The 19667-nt window shown below is 33.6% G+C and overlaps 2 protein-coding genes and 1 pseudogene across 4 annotated transcripts; 1 reads left to right on the top strand and 2 right to left on the bottom strand.

Annotated features, from left to right (window-relative positions):
* Positions 1–2322: 2322 nt before the first annotated feature.
* LOC131601903 (serine/threonine-protein kinase GRIK2-like) lies at positions 2323–6463 on the top strand. 3 transcript variants are annotated; one of them, XM_058873832.1, is made up of 13 exons: positions 2324–2641; positions 2880–2946; positions 3041–3406; positions 3536–3610; positions 3696–3740; positions 3909–3983; positions 4300–4387; positions 4507–4631; positions 4868–4963; positions 5290–5356; positions 5445–5560; positions 5831–5909; positions 6032–6463. In XM_058873832.1, the coding sequence occupies exons 3-13, from the start codon at positions 3080–3082 to the stop codon at positions 6163–6165; spliced, it is 1227 nt and encodes a 408-aa protein (XP_058729815.1). In that variant the 5' UTR covers positions 2324–2641; positions 2880–2946; positions 3041–3079; the 3' UTR covers positions 6166–6463. The 3 variants fall into 3 exon arrangements, with proteins under 3 accessions (XP_058729816.1, XP_058729815.1, XP_058729814.1); XM_058873831.1 differs by having other exon boundaries at positions 2762–2946; XM_058873833.1 differs by lacking the exons at positions 4300–4387; positions 4507–4631 and having other exon boundaries at positions 2323–2641; positions 2762–2946.
* Positions 6464–7354: 891 nt separating this feature from the next.
* On the bottom strand, positions 7355–13108 carry LOC131605088 (uncharacterized; annotated as a pseudogene).
* A 3241-nt stretch (positions 13109–16349) lies between these two features.
* LOC131605087 (uncharacterized) lies at positions 16350–18558 on the bottom strand. Its single transcript, XM_058877483.1, has 9 exons — positions 18402–18558; positions 18019–18286; positions 17847–17937; positions 17607–17734; positions 17424–17517; positions 17168–17306; positions 16932–17089; positions 16715–16835; positions 16350–16643 (listed from the first exon to the last, which is right to left on the bottom strand). The coding sequence occupies exons 1-9, from the start codon at positions 18540–18542 to the stop codon at positions 16446–16448; spliced, it is 1338 nt and encodes a 445-aa protein (XP_058733466.1). The 5' UTR covers positions 18543–18558; the 3' UTR covers positions 16350–16445.
* Positions 18559–19667: the final 1109 nt, after the last annotated feature.

Raw genomic sequence — 19667 nt, 5'->3', positions numbered from 1 at the left:
TTAACTGTCAACCAATCACCACCATGTATCCAATTTAAACATTCTTTTATTTAAAAAAAACTTTAATGACATGACATATTGATGATCCTCTATTAAATGACAGTATAAAACTATTTTACACTGTCAGTGCACTATCTTTTAGGGGAGGCATACAGGGTCTAACAACAAGAAAAAGAAAGATAAAGTGGAAACCAAGACAAAAAAAAGTCTAGGGCAACTAAAAGTGTTGTTCCAGATGCACCCATTCCAACTGAAGATGCCATTCTTGACACAGATGCTCCCATTCCAACTGAAGATGTTGTTCCTGACACAGATGCACTCATTCCAACTGAAAATGTTGTTCCTGACACAGATGCACCCATTCTTATTGCTCACAATACTGAAGCTAAAACAAATACTGACATCAATGATTCACAGTCTTCTCTTCAAAAGTATTGTGGTATAGATGATGACACATTGGCTAAGGTGCTTGATGAAGATGAAATTCTAGATGTTCAACCTTTGAGTGTTGACACAACACCTGTGAAAAGAACTGTAAGGACTTTTGTTGGTAAAGCTCCAAAGGTTGGCAAGAAACCTTCCAAAGACCATGGTTCATCTTCATCTAGGCCGACATCTTCAGAACCTGTGAGTCTTAATTTGTCATTACAAGCTTTTTTCAAATGTCTTTTTCATCTATCTTAACTTTAATTGTTTTTTTCCCTAAGTCAACATTTCAAAACAGAAGCCTAAGCACAATAAGAGTGTTGATATGGGTGTTCAAAAACGACAAAGTGACAGACTTAGGACCCTTAAGACAAAGAATATTGGTGGCCCTGGAAAGAAGCCTGATGACCCTTTGGTCATTAATAAAGATGATGCCCCCTCAGACCAGACTAATGGTGGAAAGCAGTCAGAAAATTGGGAGGCCATTCGCAAAAGGATGACTCAGTAAAAAAAGACATATTTATGCTGTTTAATTTGAACTATTTTGAAATGTAATCTTACTGAGGCTAGTCTTCTAACTATTTTGATGTTATTGCAATCTATTTTGTGTGTTTTATGAACATATGTAACAAACCTAATGGTATGTCAATGGTATTTTGGAGTCTAATCTTAATGTGTGCAAATTTTGGACCAAATTATAGCTCATTATTTATAGGTCACTTTTATGACCAAATTATAGGTAAATTGAAAGACAAATTAGAGACAACTTATAGGTCATTTGAGAGACAAATTATAGGTCAATTGAATGAGACAAATTATAGTTCAATGATAGGCAACTTATCCAACTCAAATTATATCAACTCTAAATCAATATTACATTACATCCAACACATTACAGCCAAAGATTTTCATAACAACATTACAGCCAAAGCATACATTCCAAACACTGATTCAACAATTACATTTCCATAAAAAATACGTATTGACCATTACAGAAACAACAATACACCAAGACTCCATCTTTCCATACATAGCATCTGACTTTATCTTCATCTTCAATTTCTTGTTCTTCTTCTGTGAAATTTCATACAACTCCCTCATAGTTTCAAGAGCTTGGACCTCCCTGACCTTGCTCTCATTTTTTATCCTTTCATCATCTGACCTTTCGTGAACATCGGTTCGTTGTGCAATATCATCATCCCATATAAATAAGTTACAAGTTTTCTCACCTTGCCAAAATGGACATCTCCAAAATAGGCGCCCTTTGTTAGGTCCATTCTTATAGTGATATGAAGTCATCCGAGTATCACACGCACACCTTCTACCTGGACGGTTACTCACACTTGTGGATTGATACGATGTTGACTTCGTTCTCCTCGATGAAGATGACATCGTAACTTTGCGGAAAGCTTAAGCCTTTAAAGAAGTTGAAGACGACTTCAATCTGAGAAGAACACGATGGAAGAGGAACAAGGAAAGGGGAAGAAGGACTTCAATATGAGAAGAACACGATGGAAGATGAATAAGGAAAGGGGCAGAAGGAAAAGGAACAATGAAATTAGGGTTAAAAAAATTACACGATCCCTTATAATTCTAAACAATTATCCTACGTGTCTCTTTAATTAACACAACTGTCAAATAAATTAACACAATTGGCATGACACGTCACCTACCGTTAGTGGATTCTAACGGGAGGGACTAACCATGGGGACAAAAAATATTACAGGGACATTTTGGTCAATTCGGTGATGCGTAAGCAGGTGGGTAGATGAAAAATTGTGTTAAATAATTTTGTATATTTTCTTTAAAAAATTATCTTTAATATACAATTTTTTATTTTGAAAAATTATAAAAAAATAATCATTTGTGTTTTGTAAACTTCGGTGATGTGAAAATAGCATTTGTGAAAACATATATAGCCCGGGAAGGGATGAACTGAGGAAGTTCTCCTCAACTCTCCCCCGATCGGAATTTCACCTCAAATCCTTCCGCATCACCACCGCTCAATTCTTTCAATTCACTCATTTCTTTTTCAAAATTACCATCATTGGATTGAATTCATTCATATATTCCACCAATCTAGGGTTTCTAGATTCTATTTCCCGAGTTAGGGTTTCTGACTCTAGACACTATTAGAGTAGAAACCCTCAATTTCATACCAAAATTTCTAGGTTTTTTCTTCCGAATCCGCGGCAACACAACCATCAGAAACAAGGTAACTATCTCTCACTTTCGCCTCTCCTTCACGTTTTCTGAATGTTGTATGTAAATTTGGCATCTTCGTTTGTGTGTTTTTTTTTATATTTTAATTTTTTTCACCTTTTTATGTAAAAAGTCAATGATTTGTTCCTGTGGGCTGAGTTTGCAACGATTATTTTGAACTGGAGTTATCGCAATGTTGGGTGTGAATTGTACTAATGGATTCAATGTCTTACGCCGTTTTCGTCAATTAGCTCAATGGCACCCTTTAGAGTAGCAGCGTCTTGATTAGGGCTTCAAGCCCACTTCCTCTGAAATCAGGTAAGTGTTTCATCCATTTTCATAATGCTGTAAAATTGAATTTCAGGGTCTATGATTTTTATTGTTTTTGACATTATGAAATGTTTTTGTACAGATTTTAGATTTTTCGATCAACTTAAGATCTGAGTTAAAGATGTTTTCTAAGACTCTTACTTATGTGAAAGCTATGTGGTGTTTTAACTGCTTCGGGTTTTTCAAGAGACGGAATCCTCAGAAGGATAAGCCTGCTGCCATTTACAATAGTAACCTCTCCCGGGAGCTGTTGTTGGATGATGATGATGATTTTGATGACGAAAGGTCCTTCTGTAATGATGAGGTTACTAGCACCACCAGTGGAGATGATAGTGAGGAGCAAAATCGTCCCAAGCGGTCGGAGGATATTTTGGTTTTTAGAGTAGAGAATGGTATGATTTGTAGACAGTTTCCTGTTAAAGAGACTGACAAAGTTTTCCGCACTGAGGTAATTGGTTGAGACGAAAAGTTATTCCTATATAAATACGAATATTTTTATTTTTTGTTTAATTGATAATGTTGTATGTTATATGTATTTTCTTATCTGAATGGTTATTTTTATAATAATTGTGTCCAGGATGAAGATGGAAACAAGATGATAAATGAGTATGTTCGTGAGTATAAAATTGGTTCGGGTAGCTATGGGAAAGTGGTAAGCATAGTATTGATTTCATCCTTTCTCTATCTCTCTCAAGGAAAACAGTTTACTTGACCCAATTTCCTTGAATGTTTGGCAGTCTCTTCATCGAAGTCTGGCTGATGGAAAACATTATGCAATTAAGGCAAGATATATTTTTTAAAAGTTTGAAAGATTAAGTTATGATTGGAAGTATGGGCCATTACAGGGTTGTATTGAGTAATATAATATTATGTTTTGAATCTTTTGATTGCTGTTAATACCTTAATGCTGCAATTGCTTATTTATTGAGCTGGAAATATTCTGAATATAGGCCTTTCATAAGTCTCATTTACGGAAGCTTCGAGTTGGACCCTCAGAAACTGCCATGACTGATGTTTTACGCGAGGTATATTTCTTCATTAGATATTTGAGTTTTTTCATAGTTTGGATCGATAGTTGAAATATGATTCAAATATGCATGCCAAATTTTGTTAAATGTAATGGATATTGCTTGACATTTGCAAATTTAGAAAGTACACATTCTCTTTTTGACAAATTTTTACATTCTAATTTTAAAGGAAGTTCTCTTTCCAAGGATTTACATCTTACTTTGCTTCCTAGTTTGTGTGTTTATATGATATATTACATTTTCTAATTTGATTGCTCTAGCTGCTGTGTGCTACTGTCCATGTAATTGGTTAAAAAACACACTTTCTTTTCAGGTTTTCATTATGAAAATGATCCAACATCCTAACATAGTCAATCTCATTGAGGTGATTGATGACCCAGAATCGGATCACTTCTACATGGGTACTGATGGCTAGTTTTAGTCTCTTGGTTTTGTTATTTAGTTATTGATTGCTAATCGAATAAGAATCTCCTTTTGGTTCTATGCTTGAGCATGACTAGGATTTTTTTTCCTAATACAGTACTTGAATATGTGGAAGACAAATGGGTTTGCGAGGGTTCAGGTCGAGCTTGTAGCTTAGGTGAAGAGATTGCTAGGAGATACCTGCGGGATATCGTTTCTGGATTAATGTATCTCCATGCTCATGTAATGTTAACTAAGTTTCGCTCTCTCACTCATGCATGAGCACACAAACATATGATCATGCTTGATAAAATGTAATAAACAACTTGTGAAACATCATACTGTTTATGTTTAATGCTCATACTCTTGGTCATAAAATGCTTTGAAATATTTTTAATCATGTTACTATAATGTTTAAATATTATATATAGATTTGGAACAAATGTAAATGCTTTAACAGTATTTTTATTGAAAAGCAGAATATAGTTCACGGGGATATCAAGCCTGACAATTTGTTGATTACTCGTCATGGTACAGTAAAGATAGGGGATTTCAGTGTCAGCCAGGCTTTTGAGGTAATGTAATTACTGAGCCTGAATGTTAATTTAAACACATTAAATGAAACAAAGCTACCACTTTACTTGGACAGTAGTGTATCTTCAACTGCAGCTTAGGACACATACTTTCCTTTGTGATACTACAATATGGTTTGACACTGCTTTTGAAAAATAAGAAATATGATTACTCGGGTGATATGGAACTATGCAGGATGATTGGTGCACTCTGATAATACCTGAAATGAAACACCTTGCAGTGTTTTTGATATCATGTTGGTAATATTACATAGGCATTGGGATGTCCTGTGAACTAATATGGAGCTTATGTCGTCTTTATTTTGCAGGATGATAATGATGTGCTTCGACGATCACCTGGAACTCCTGTTTTCACTGCACCTGAATGTATTTTAGGTTTGTGTTTTCATTTTATGCTTGTAAAATCCTTTTGGGCAAATTTGTTTATGAAATGTAGGTTCTCACTACTGTTGATATTTTTTAGGTCTTACCTACCGAGGTAAAGCTTCAGACACATGGGCCGTAGGAATTACTTTATACTGTATGATATTGGGCGAATACCCTTTTCTTGGTGACACACTTCAAGATACATATGACAGAGTAAGAAATTTGATTGTATTTCTATATTTGTTTTCATCACATTCTTTTGTTAATTATGAATTGTTTTGTTTTTATTTTCTTTTGAAATCTAATTTTATCACTTAAAAAAAATTCTAAAATTGAGGGGAACATGGTATTTTGCAATAGTTAAATGGAAAGAGTATCAGCTAGAAAAGCAAACAAGAATCAAGACAAACCAAACACACACCCGTCTAAGCTTCATAATATATACAAGGCCTTCATGTTACTTTTCTTTTTCTCTTAATCCAGATAGTCAATAATCCAATAGTGCTCCCGAATGATCTGAATCCGCGGTTAAAGAACTTAATTGAAGGACTTCTTTCCAAAGGTAAACAACATTCAACATTTTTTTGGTATATTACCAGACAAGTTCAAATTTCTTTGGGAAGATCTTAAAATTAGTCATTTCTGTTATTTTAATTAACAATAATTGAAAATTGAAATCTGCAGACCCAAGTCAAAGGATGACGTTGGCTGATGTCGCGGCTGATAGTTGGGTTATTGGAAATGATGGGCCAATTCCCGAGTTCCCGTGTTGGTGCAAAAGGAAGAACTTGGAGAGGAAAGACAGTGATGAGAGCTAGCAATATGCTACCATGACCTTTACTGACTAAATTTATTACTGGATCGCATTTGTATAATGTACAGTGGATACCTCTGATATTGTTTCTCTCATTCTGACTACACAAGGGAATGATAATGATTATAGAGGTAGGCTTGAAGGAATGTTAAGATTTGAGAAATATGCCTCATGTTTGTGGAAATAATTACAGGTTTTTTTGTTGAAGTATTTGAGGTTTTGTACTACAAGCTTCTGCTTGTAGGCATATAGATACATAACTTTGTTGAGTCCTATTGTTCATATGAATTTCATTGAGCTTAGTGCTTAGTATAGTTCACACATTTTGATCACTTTTCACATTCTCTAGGTTTAGCAAAACACTTCTGTTTTTTTGGAATAAGAATACCTTATTAATCCAAAAAACAATGTCATACAAGCAGATCGTTTTGGATCCAGGCAGATCAAAAACATCAAGTCAAACATTTAAACAATGACCATATTTACTCTATCAATATGAATATTGACTAGTCTATGGAGAGTCCCTCTGATCACTATAATTTGCTTTATCTCATTCACCATATCACTTTTCATGTCTTCTTTCTCTAAGCAAATAGAGTTTCTAGTTTTCTAGATTGCATAGACAGTTTTAGCTTTACCCTATACTTACTTCATGATCCAAATCATTTTTGCATTCCAACTAGTAAGTAACCCGTGCTATCGCACGGGTCTGGACTGTACTTATATTACATGTATCAGAACACATTAAATTGTTTAATACAACACCATATATACAGTTGGATAATATTAATAGAGTTATATAACTTATAATCATTTATCAAATTAAAATATCATGTGTTTGGAATGTAAAACGCAACATAATATAATTCAGATAAGTTAAAAAATTCCAAAATAAGTTTCTTAAAAAAAACAATGAACTTGAATACAAATAATAATAAGATTCAGATGACTACATTTTAACATCTTTAGTGAGCATATCTCTGTTTTCCAGATGTTGTATTTATCTTCATTGTTGAACCAACCATCTCATATCAACAAAATAACATCCTAAAAGAATGAAAAGATTCTGTTAGAATATGTATTACTTATTCGAGTTTGGAAACAAAACAAATTGAAGTTTCTACCAATTATATAGTAAGTTTAAATTGGATATTAAACTTGTATCACAGAGTAAAAGATAAAAGGTTTACCAACTAACAAAGTGCTTGGAAGACCTCCTTCTATACAACATTTGTAGTAGTCGAACACGGTGCATTCTCCTTGTCATGAATTAATATTTTCAGGCCACTTTTGGTCTTAACTCTTGAAATTGCAACATATAATTGACCATGACTAAAGACAGGAGTAGGCAAGTACAATCCAACACTATCAAGAGACTGGCCTTGAGATTTATTAATAGTCATTGCATAGGAAACAATTATCGGAAATTGTCTCCTAATCAACTTGAATGGCCAAGGTGAATCAGAAGGCGACATAGACATTCTTGGAATGTAAAAAATGTTACCTATGTTCTTACCAGACATGATTTTTGCCTCTATGACATGATTTGCAAACCTTGTGACAATTAGTCTTGTTCCATTGCACAATCCATCAGCTTGGTCCAAATTTCTCATCAGCATAATAGGGGTACCAACCTTCAATTTGATTTTATGATTTGGAAGGCCTGATGTTCTTAACTTACTTAGAAATTCAGGAGTTAGAACTTCATAAGCTTCATTATAACTTGTATCTGTTCTATCAATGGAGTCAAAACTCAAAAACTCCTTCTCTTCTCCTAAAAGTAGAAGAAGAAAAACAACAATATGGAGAAGAAGTAAAAATATGTTCTTAAACGTATTGTTTCATATATATATATATATATATATATATATATATATATATATATATATATATATATATATAAATGGAAAAGTTAAGGGATATATACCTGGTAGCAAGTCTAATACATAATTATTGATTTTGTCGACAACTTCAATTGTTGAAGCAAGAATAGCCTTTCCTTGTAAAAATTCAACATCTTGAAATTTTTCCAACAAATTAGGATATGTGTTATCAACAATTGCCCTTATAGGATCATCAAAATTTGTTATTAATAACTCTGGAGGTATTTCTATTTCAACCAATCCGTCATTTGGTTCACAAATCTTACCATCCCCCACATCTAAAATCCATTTTGAAAATTCTGCAAGTTCATGGGCACTTGTACCGTCTCTTCCTTGTTGGAGTCTCATATTTCTGGTCAGTGTTAAAACCTGACAATAATCCCACACATAAGATGAGCTCATTGAAGCATGGACAATATCAGAACGCCCTGCTCTTGGAACCACTGGAAGAATCTGCCTGAAATCACCTCCAAAAATAACAACTTTTCCACAAAAAATAGTATTCTCGAGACCATCTTTGCTCATGACATCTTTAAGGGTTTTATCCAATGCTTCGAAACAATTTTTATGAGACATAGGAGCTTCGTCCCATATGATGACATCTGTTGCCTCGAATAGTTTTGAATGTTAGGTGTCTTTATCAATGTTGCATGTTGAGTTGTCAAGTGTTGGGACAGGTATTTTAAACTTTGAGTGGGCTGCCCTTCCACCTGGCAATAATAAAGAAGCAATCCCGCTTGAAGCAACAGTAAGAACAATTTTTTTTTTGCGAACGAAGTGCACTTGACAGTGTTCTCCACATGAAAGTTTTGCCGGTACCTCCATAACCATGTAAAAAGAACACACCTCCCTTCAGGTTGTTAACAGCCTCCATGATTTTATTAAAAATTGAACGCTGTTCATCTATAAAATATAAAAATATAATTAAAACTTTACAAACATAAAGGAACATCCAAATTTAATATAATCAATCAAATAAATAACCTGTAAGCGCCCGAAAAAGTTCTTCAAAATTTTGTTTTTCGGTTTCGGCATTATAATCAAGTTCGTCGTAAATCAGCCGATTCCCAACATGCTTTGTAACATAGGATTCTGGATAAGGCATGCCTTTAAATTCATGCAAACTTCTTCGATTTGATTGCAACATATTCTCAATCTCAATGAGTGTCAAATTCTTTAACTCAGTGTCTGAAAGTTGCAAATCTGTGAAAAAAAGTATGTAGACATGTTAATATCATGATAATTATAATTTTAATGCACCATTTGTTGCAGCATGATTCACAAAATTAGAAGGGATACGTTTGTGAAGGCAGCATAAACAAATTAAAGGACTATGACTCTAAGGCATGAGCAACTTGAATTCAGCATGAACTAAATTGAAAGCAGCATGTAGCAGCAAAAAAAGGCACAGATTTGTGAAAGTTATGTAATGTTGTGTATCAAACAGCACATGATCTTATTTTGCAGCAAAGAGTTATTGAAACAATACAAAAATTTATACAGTTTATCGATTAATGACATAATGTTTCAGTAGCAACGGGAGACGAAACGTTGAGTTGTATGAACTAAACATAGAACATAAGCTTCAAATGCCGCCAACGTAAATGTCGATTAATAAATTAAATTATAATTTTAAAGTATCCAAACATAATATAATTGAATAGTTCAGAATACAACCAATATGTGATAATAACAAAGTATGTAAGCTTTAAACTAATATTCATATCAACAACTTAGATTATATATATATATATATATATATATATATATATATATATATATATATATATATATATATATATATATATATTTAAATTTACCTCTTCTATTTGTATTCTGCCTTTGTTGGTGGAGAATACCATCAGCTAATGTCTTCCATGTTTTTGACCATACATGATGCGGTCTATTGACAGTTCCGGAAAGTAGCATAGTAACAAATAGCTTTCTCAAAAAATGACCGGAACCCCAATTCTTAGCCTCATTTATGGCTGCAACATATTCCTTGTCATCATTAAGAAATCCCATTTCGAAGCATGCATCTCTAAAACTATGTTGAACCTTTCCACCCACAAATTTAATATCCTCATAGCATGTAGGTCCTTTGACCACTGTTAGCATCATTCTCAGGTAGTACAACTCACCGGTACTCGGAGGGACCCAAATTAGTCTGCCAATGGTACGACCTCTTTTACGCGGTTTCCATCGTCGGTATCTTTTATCATAAACAAATTTGGAAAGAAATTGGGAGTAAGTTAAATTTCTTGCCTCTTCATAAGTTTTGTTCGCTTGCATCCACGCTGTAAACATAGATTCTTTCACACTTGGTTTTTCTAGTACCTGATCAATCATTTCATGATCGGTATAATAAACACAATTATCACCTTCAAGATGGAAAAATAACCTTTCAACTGCAGGGGACCTACCATGAATAGGAAACGAAAAAAGCCTCCAGCATGCCTCACTTGGTGACACATATCGGCAATCAAGATATTGCTTAATTTCGTCAACACTTCTAATTGCAGAAGATCCTTCGCTGTCATTTTGAACAACAGCAGCTGTAATTCTATCATAACCTTTGTTAATATACTTGAATAAGTACTTAACTGAAGTACTTTGATTACACCACTCCATATTGATATGTGCTTGAAACTTCTTCAACAAATATGTATTATAAGGAACAACATATCTGTTATCAAGGAGAATGTGTTTTTTCATCACTGTATTACCGGTATCCCGTCTTCGGTACACTGGATATCCATCCTGATCAACAATGGTTTCATTTTGAAATTTCTTGGGAAAGTATTTTGAGCACTTTCCATTATTCATGCAAGGGGATTTTTTGTTTGCTAAACCACATGGACCATGAATCATATGTGTCCTAACCAACTGATACAATTGTGGATCATCTTGTTCTATTGGTATCTCTGCTGAAATGATCTTGTTTATATCATCTGGAGTTAGATATTTGCTTGAAGGATGCATGAACAACAGAACATGGGCATGCGGTAAACCCCGCTTTTGAAATTCAATCGTGTATATATCTGCAAATTAGCAACAAAGTATAAAGTGTTACATATTACATATATAATAAGAATAACGAAACTAAATAAAAGCTTTATATTAAGGCATGATATTAACTTACATGCAATAACTCTACCCAAAACGTGTTTTTTTGTTAGATCGGCCAAAAACTCATCAAACTTTATTTTGAAGACTCTTGAGATGATGTCTGGGCGATCTTGAGAATTCAAGTTAATTTTGCTAAGCAACCTTTGTATTTCAGGCCAGTTTGGATTGCAAGTAAAAGTAATAAAAAGGTCTGGAAAACCAAGTTGGCTACAAATAGCCATTCCATCAAAATATAGTTGATCCATAAACCTGCGACTTCCAACATAAGTAGACGGTAAAACCACTCGTTTACCTTTGTTTGATCCTTCGTTGTTTTCGTTGTGTTCTAATCCGGTCAAATTGGCATATTTAGACACACGAAGCTTTTTTTGATGCTTTCGAATATAATTTAATCTCTGTGACTCCATCATCGAAAAACCGTCAACCAAAAATTGTTGAAACAATCTTCTTGATCGCAACAGCGTATGTGCTTCATTATGTCTGCATTGAATTCTAAAAGCAAGCCATTCTCTAATGGTAAGCTTATTCCTCTTCATCTTTCCTTTTGTGTTAGATTCCCTAAGAAGCACACCAAGTCTAAAACCATCTTCCCCGTACGGAAACAACAATGGATACTAATATGCCAAATAACTTGGATGAAACTCACTTATTCTTTTCAGCCGTCCACTTTGTCTCTCAAGAATAATATCCCTTTTAGTACCTGTATCAACGTCACCAACGATAAGAGCGGCTACCTCCGATACAGTAGGATGGTTATAAATCCTTCCATCTGTTGATCTATCAGATATTAACTTCAGTTTAAGATCAGGTACAAAACTATCCTTTAATCGATCGGCTGCAATCCTAAAAGTCTTAGCATGTGCGTTGAACTCGTCCAACATGATTTCCAATTTGTTAACTGTCTCGGGAATAATATTTGGGTTGCTCCTACATATAATAATAAAACATGGTATAGCTATAAGAGGTATGGAAAATAAATCGAGCAACTATGAAATAAGTATTCTACAAATAAATGTAAAGATTAAAATGTAACAAAGTTTTAGAACAATTACCCTATTCCTGCAATTCTATGATGTATCTCATTTTCGGTGTCGTAAATGTAAAGTTGAGCAAATTTTGGAGATTGTCCAGATAAAGGTAGCATGCTCCCAATTCTATGGCATGACTGTCCATGAATTCTTATGTTAGGTGGACCTCTCCCCCCTTGAAATCTGTTATCAACTTTTAAACCCGGCGACGTAAAAGCAAACATCATGTTGTACAATCTACAAAATTGTTGGTAATTTTGACTTTCGGCTTCATTATTCTCAAACAATAGACGCTGCAGTAATAATGGTGGGGGTTTCAGAAGTGGTAACACAACTTTACCCTTTCCACAACATAGCTGGAACTTAGGCATCGCACTATGTTTTCGTTTATCCGTTTTTTCTTGATACCACATAAGTGCTCCACAATATGTGCACTCAACCATAGGATCACCAATATCGGAATAACCTTTTCAAACAAAAAACGGGATTAAGCAATTGATTTTTATACCTTAGTTTAATTGAAACGTATAAGCGAGATCATAATGTAACAACAGTGAAACTTATGGTTTTTATAAATATATATTGACATGAAAATGATGAAATATTAACATATTTAAGGACACATACCTGTGACAGAAGAATCAAGGGATATAGAATTGTTGTCATTTGGTTCTACATCATCATAGCTGGAAGTTGAGTCATAATTTTCATCTGCAACATTGAATTCACACGAGCTATCGCTGACTGAATCATCCGTCGATGTCTCATCACGAGAGTGATCACTGTCAACCACAACATTTGAAGTAGAACTGAATGTTGCAGGTTCTTGTACTGTTATATTGCTTGTAGATGAAGAACCTGAATTATGGTTATTGTTACCAAAATAATTGAACAGTTTGACAGTCATCTCTTTAATAACACCCACATTCAATTGTTTTTTTGATTTGTGCCCCGAAGTAGTTGCCTGTTCAAAGTAGTTCTTGTTTGCTTGATTAGACAATGAGTTGGTTATATCAGATAATGGTATATTGAAGTGAAGATGATGCGGTATCAATCCCAGTCACATTTTCTCTGTTTTCATCATAGTTCTCACGAAGTTTGTAAGCTTGTGACATCTTTCTTTGCATAATCACTTTTCTTCTACGGCGTGCCGACGCTGCAATATCTTTTGTTCCAACAGTACTGAGACCCTTAATTGTATGTGAGTTGTCCCTTGCAGATCCTGGTGTTTGGAAACTAATTTTTCTTTCATTAAAGAAAGAAGAAGTTGCATTTGACATTGGTGTTCTGATATTAATCCATGATGGATTATTAAGGGTTATTGATGTTATATCAGACAATGGTGTTCTGTTATGAATCCTTGATGGGACAGCGAGTGGTGTTCTGATATCAATGATTGGTGAAGGAGCATGCATTTGATAGGATTCAATGGGGTTGATACCATTGTCACGAACTCTGAGCTTTTTCATTCTTCTATCTTTTAGTATTTCCATTCTCTTACGACGTGCTAACGCCGAGTATTGTTTTTTGGATGAGGAATCTTGCTGCATCTTGTTGGAGTTCTTCTATAACAAAACTTCTTGAAATCAGTTAACCTTACGATTAAATGACTATCCTCAAATAATCTTCAAAATTATTCTTCAATGTTGTTGATACCTGCTAATAATTTGTTTGATATTTTATCATGTGTATCCGTGTGATGTTAGCATTGCAATATTAAAAAGCACACATTCCAAAAGTGTATTGATGGTATATTAGATATGCATTAATATTTTTGGATGCTATTCACGTGCCTTGAAAGACAAATAGGAATATGAAGTGGTATGCCCATAAATTTATTGTATCACATTTTCCAAAAGTGTGTCCCACGGTTTCATAATGTCTTTTGACAACTATTAATGATAGACTTGTCAATGGTGCAGCATAAAAGTGAATTGTAACAGCTATGTTATCAACCTATTTATCAATAAATTAAATATGATAAAATTAACTTTGGAAACTGAATGCAAACAGAGCCATGAATAGTAACATCTAATGCATGCAAATGGAGTAACTTACACGTTTTGACAATACCATGTCATAAAGATTTCTTAAATCTTTATATATCACATGATATTGAAATAAAGTAACAACTACATTGGTCCACAAAAAATAGAAGTGTTGTTTTCCCTAATTCTTTACAAATCCAAGTAAACAAAAGTGATTCAATACTCCATCAACTCATTGAACTGCTTATTTTTCCATCCAACAATGTCTTCTTCTACTTCAAATACTCATGGGTAACATATAGCTGTGCATTTACCATGTTTTTTTAATTGTTTTACGTTGGTATGAAAGATTTGAATTAAAACTTCATAATATCTTCATTGAAAACTGCATGTACTACATAACAGGTTCTTGTCATCTGACAGTGAGGAAGCTTACGTTGTAATAGATGCATTCGTTAGAGAAGAGAAGCAACCAAGGAACATAATTGACGTTGAACGGTTGTTTCCAGAAATTAACACGAATCAGACAGATGTCCAGACAGATGAGGTGAATCAGGAGGTGGTAAGCAACAACCCTATTGTGATGAAAGAAGTCAAAGTGGAAAGCGATATTGGTGAATATTCACAGGCCTCTAGAAATGATGGAGGTCTTTTGAAAGAAATATTTTGGAAAAAGGATATCACGCGTTCACAGAAACGTGGGGACCAAGTGTTGGTAAGATTAAAACCCTTTCGTATTGAGAAAAAAAATACAACTTCATGTACGTAAAATGCTATTTATTCTTTTATTATAATGTTAACTTATGTATGAAAATTTGTGATTATGAAGCAATTTCCTCAAGAAGTTATCAAGAAGGCTTTAAGACCTGACATCACTCAATGCTTACTGATCGACCTGGATACACATGCTGTTTATGAATGTAAGATAATTAAATCAAAGAGAAAATATGTAGAGATGTATGTGGGAGATGGATGGTACGCATATGCGAAAGAAAAAAAGCTAATGGTGGGAGATAAGATGTTCTTTCACTATAACTCTGAAAAAGAAATATTGTATGTGAGGTTGTCTCGTCGTCGCCGAAAGAACACTGTTTGAAGGCCACAGGAATGTAATGTGTATTGTTTGTGATATTTACTTGCCTTGTTATGAGTTGTACGTTCTTCATTTGGTTTGTAATGTTATCTAGCTTGTTATTAATATAATGAAGCCAACTTTGTTTCCAAATGTTTTGATTATGGTTATTAGTTAAGTATGTTTGAAGTTCTGCAGTTCATAAGTGTTATTCATATTCTATTGATAGATGTTAGATGTGGAATAAAAAAAAGGTGTGTATAAGTTGAGGTAACATTGTAAAATCCAGAGATTTAGTTTGGTTACAAAATCCAGAAATTCAGATATTCAGTTAGGTTGAGTATGAGTTTTTAATGAAGAACAATATAATTAAATTGTTTGCTGAGTGAAACAATTATAAAGAAGTGTAACATATTTTCCTTTGATATAGACTGACAACATGCATATATATTAATATTAAAATTATTAAGAGTAAGATTATTACATTGAGTACATGCATACATATTTTAGAATAAAGTTCTTAATTTAAGAAGAGGAATATAAAGTTAAGAAGAGATACAATGTAACAAAGATAATTGAAATTCAAAGATGAGAAATTATATTGAAGTAGGAATTCATAATAAATAGTAATTCTGAAACATAAATCTTAAACAGCCTCAGCATAACATGTCTGCATCAACAGGAATGAAATGTAAATAAAGACATTAAACAACCAAACACATTGAAATTGTTTTGGTAAATAAAGATGACATAAAATAATGCTAATGAAAATATATAGCTACAGTCAGCAGTTTCATCGACGTTCCTACTTCTCCTGTTTGATTGATTTGGTCATCTTGGTTGAGGACAGTTGCACACTTTCAACATCTTCTACAGCATCAGATAATGTCCTTTTCGACGGAGTGATTGCCGAATTCTCAGCTGAAGGATCGTAATCTGCAGATGCATAAAATGGTTCCTGGAACCATATTTTGAATAATTCACTGACTTATATATATATATATCAGGGTGAAATATTAAACTGAGTCTAATTTGAAATTGAAACAATGTACGTACAGAAAAACTTCTGTTATCGTCTTGTGACGAAGGCTCCGAAACTCCAAGCTTCGATGTATGCTGCCAATAGTTTCTCGTTCAATTAAAATCAGTCATTTGTCATAAGGTAATGTTTTCAATGAAAAAAACTAAAATAGAATGCAAATAAAACACACCTCTTCACATTTGAAGCTGTCACGTATTTTTTTACGTGTTTCATCATCATCTTTGAAACCAATTACTGATAGCCTATTAAACTTTGGCTGAAAAACAGCTCTAATAGCCAACTTTTTTGTCAACATTGCATCAAGTTGAATCGGGAATTCAAAAGGATTGTCTTCACCGGCCTAAAATAAATAATCGGATTTAATAACAGGTATCAAGCCAACTAAAAAATTGCAGGCTGAATAAACTATACCTCAATTAGTTCAGTTTTAATTTGTGAAGCAGATTTTCCAATTAACTTCACACAATCAACGTCCCAAAAGACAAATCGTGCCTTGAACTTCCCATCAGTTCCCATTACTTCAAGCTTAAACCTATAACAAATATGGTTTAAAGAACATAGTTTCAAGCTGCACATAAACAAAATAATTTTTTGGAAAAAGCTATAAAAAATAATGTAACTTTGATACCTGGGAACCGGTTTGTAGGTTATGTGATTCGCATAGCACTTCAATTTTCCATCTTTAAGAGATACACTCTTTGTACACTCACCACACCCATCGTAATACCATCCAGCCTGGCCAACCTCAAATTTTTCCAACTTCGCAACAGTTACACAGGTTGCCTCCTATGGAATGAAGAGTTGAAAAATTGTTAAAATAATGAAGATATCAAATAAAGAAAATAAATTCCAAGGTTATTTTACATGTTGAAGAGTGTTGATTTCAGCAAGACTAAGAATATCAGCCTTCCATATGAACTTATCAAAGTCAGAATACTGTGAGTTCTGAGTCGTTTCAACTTGCAAGCTTGAAGAAGACAACTTTGGTAATATTTCCTTCAGACTGTAATATATATAATAAACGAAAATCAATGATGTTTGAGATTGAATTAGTTTCTAAAGCATGATGAATGAAAAATAGTTCTGATAATAGGTTTGTATTGATTATAAACACACCTACCTTTCTTTTAGTTTACTTATCTCAGGAAAGCTAACATCATTTATAGTTAGCTTAGTGCCAGTCCATGCGTTGGAGACATTCAACGGATAACCCCCTGCCACATGTTAACATTTTTACTATCAATATATAACAGTTATGTAACATTGTGATCAGTATACAATAAACCTTGAATTTTAAGATTACCTGTTGCGCCCTTTATCCTTGCATTCTCTATGAGGACAACAACGTTTCCTTTATCGTTTAATGTCTTGTAATAGTCATTAAACTGAATAGCTAGCTGGCCCCATAGGGTACATTGAACCAAAGACTTGCTGCAATGAAACAAATTTCAGCAATTAAAGGAAATAAAACGTGAAAAGGAAAACACAGTCTGGATTCTCAAATGTCACTACAGTTATACATTTAATAAAACAGAGCACATACCTAACGTCTGTTATTATAAATACAACCTTACTTTTGATGTCATCAACATTGACTTGAGTCTGAATAATTTCAGTAACTCCTCCAACAACATCTGAAAATAAAGAAATTGCAAAAGATACTCAAACAACTCATGGTAAAAAAAAGTTAACGGATAATTTAGGAATAAACTTACCAACTAACAAATTAGATTGAAACTTCCCATCAACTATAGAAGCCAAATCAAGAACTTTAACATAATTCAAAGGAATGTTGGACAACTCTGATTTCTTGACAAAAGTTGAACCACAAAAGACCAATTTGAAAGCATGTGTTGTAGCTTTAAAAGAAAAATCGTTAGTTGAAACCTTGAAATTCTGCATGACATATGAACCTCCAACAACAATCTCAGCCTGATATTTTGACACCAAATGGGGTGGGATAATGGCTTGAATCATGTCAAGCTAAATGTGAAAAATCAACAACATGAAAATGAACAACAAACACATTAACACAGATAAACATTTTATCATATATGTAAACAAAGAAAAAATTAAACTTTGTTGGAATTTATCTTACATTGGAATCAACCAAAATCAGCTCCAAATGAACTTTGTTGGAAGCACTTGTCACAGTCCACATGTGCTTACAACGAACAGCAACCTTCCACAAATCTTTTGAATCGTTGATGTCCTTGACTGCTTCAATTGGCCGAGCCATTGGAAGGATTGAATTTTGGTACCTGAAAAGCGACATGAAATAATGTCAATGGGTATTTTTCAGTAACAAAAATAGTTACAGAAGCTATGAAACGAATTAGGGTTTCATAATTTTTCGACCAAACCTAAGAGATATTTGAATGCAAAAAGAGATGAACCAGAAATTTCTCGTTGAAGTCTGAATAGTGCAGCCCCAACCATTTTCTTATATAACATGAGAAGAAGAAAGGGTTATGAATAGGGTTTTGAATGCAGAGTTAATGGAAGATGGAAAGGGTTTTGAAATGATGAATGAACATCATTGGAAAATGTTTCAATGTTGAAAATAATTATTGAATTCGTGGGAGAGAATATGGAAGGCTGCATATCAGAAAGAGAGTGAATTATTCGTGCATTTAAGTTTAGGGCCGGTTGCATTATCATATGAAAGAGAAGGAATAGGGTAATTAGTTAGTGGGGTTGAAAAAGGTGTATTTAAGTTAATGCTTATTAATAATTAATATTTAATTATAAAATAAATAAAATTGATATCAGTTTTTTTAGGATAAGTTTAGGGCCGGTGACATTATCATATGAAAGAGAAGGAATAGGGTAATTAGTTAGTGGGGTTGAAAAAGGTGTATTTAAGTTAATGCTGATTAATAATTAATAATTAATCATTTAATTATAAAATAAATAAAATTGCTATCAGTTTTTTAGGAGAAGCCACGTAAGCAATATTAAATGCTTAAACAATGTGGTGATAGTATGGTGCAAAAAAGTCTGATTTATCCTTTTAATTAGTGTAATTTAAATTTGGATTAGAGGGGTATAATCTTGATTTCCAGGTACTTTGTTTTTAATAGTTAGATATTAGATTCATCGGGGTTCTATTGAAGAGAAATGCTAGCAAAACTCTTTTTTCAATACTTTCTTCAACACTTGTTTTTTTATTGGTTGAAACACGTTGTAATACGGTGAACTGACTTTTTATCAATCGAAATGTCGCGGTAAGCAAGAGTCGCCACCGACTTTTATTTTATCCAAACAAATTCGGAAAGGCAAAAAGAAACAGAAAAAAACCTTTTTAAGAAATCTAAGTTCGGGGGTAATTTATGCAAAGGGAAGGTGTAAGGCACCCTTTGCA

This window comes from Vicia villosa, linkage group LG5 (assembly GCF_029867415.1).
Source record: "Vicia villosa cultivar HV-30 ecotype Madison, WI linkage group LG5, Vvil1.0, whole genome shotgun sequence".
In the NCBI taxonomy this organism is placed as follows: Eukaryota; Viridiplantae; Streptophyta; class Magnoliopsida; order Fabales; family Fabaceae; genus Vicia; species Vicia villosa.
Note: the sequence above shows the minus strand (reverse complement) of the source record. Positions and strands in the feature narration are given on the sequence as shown.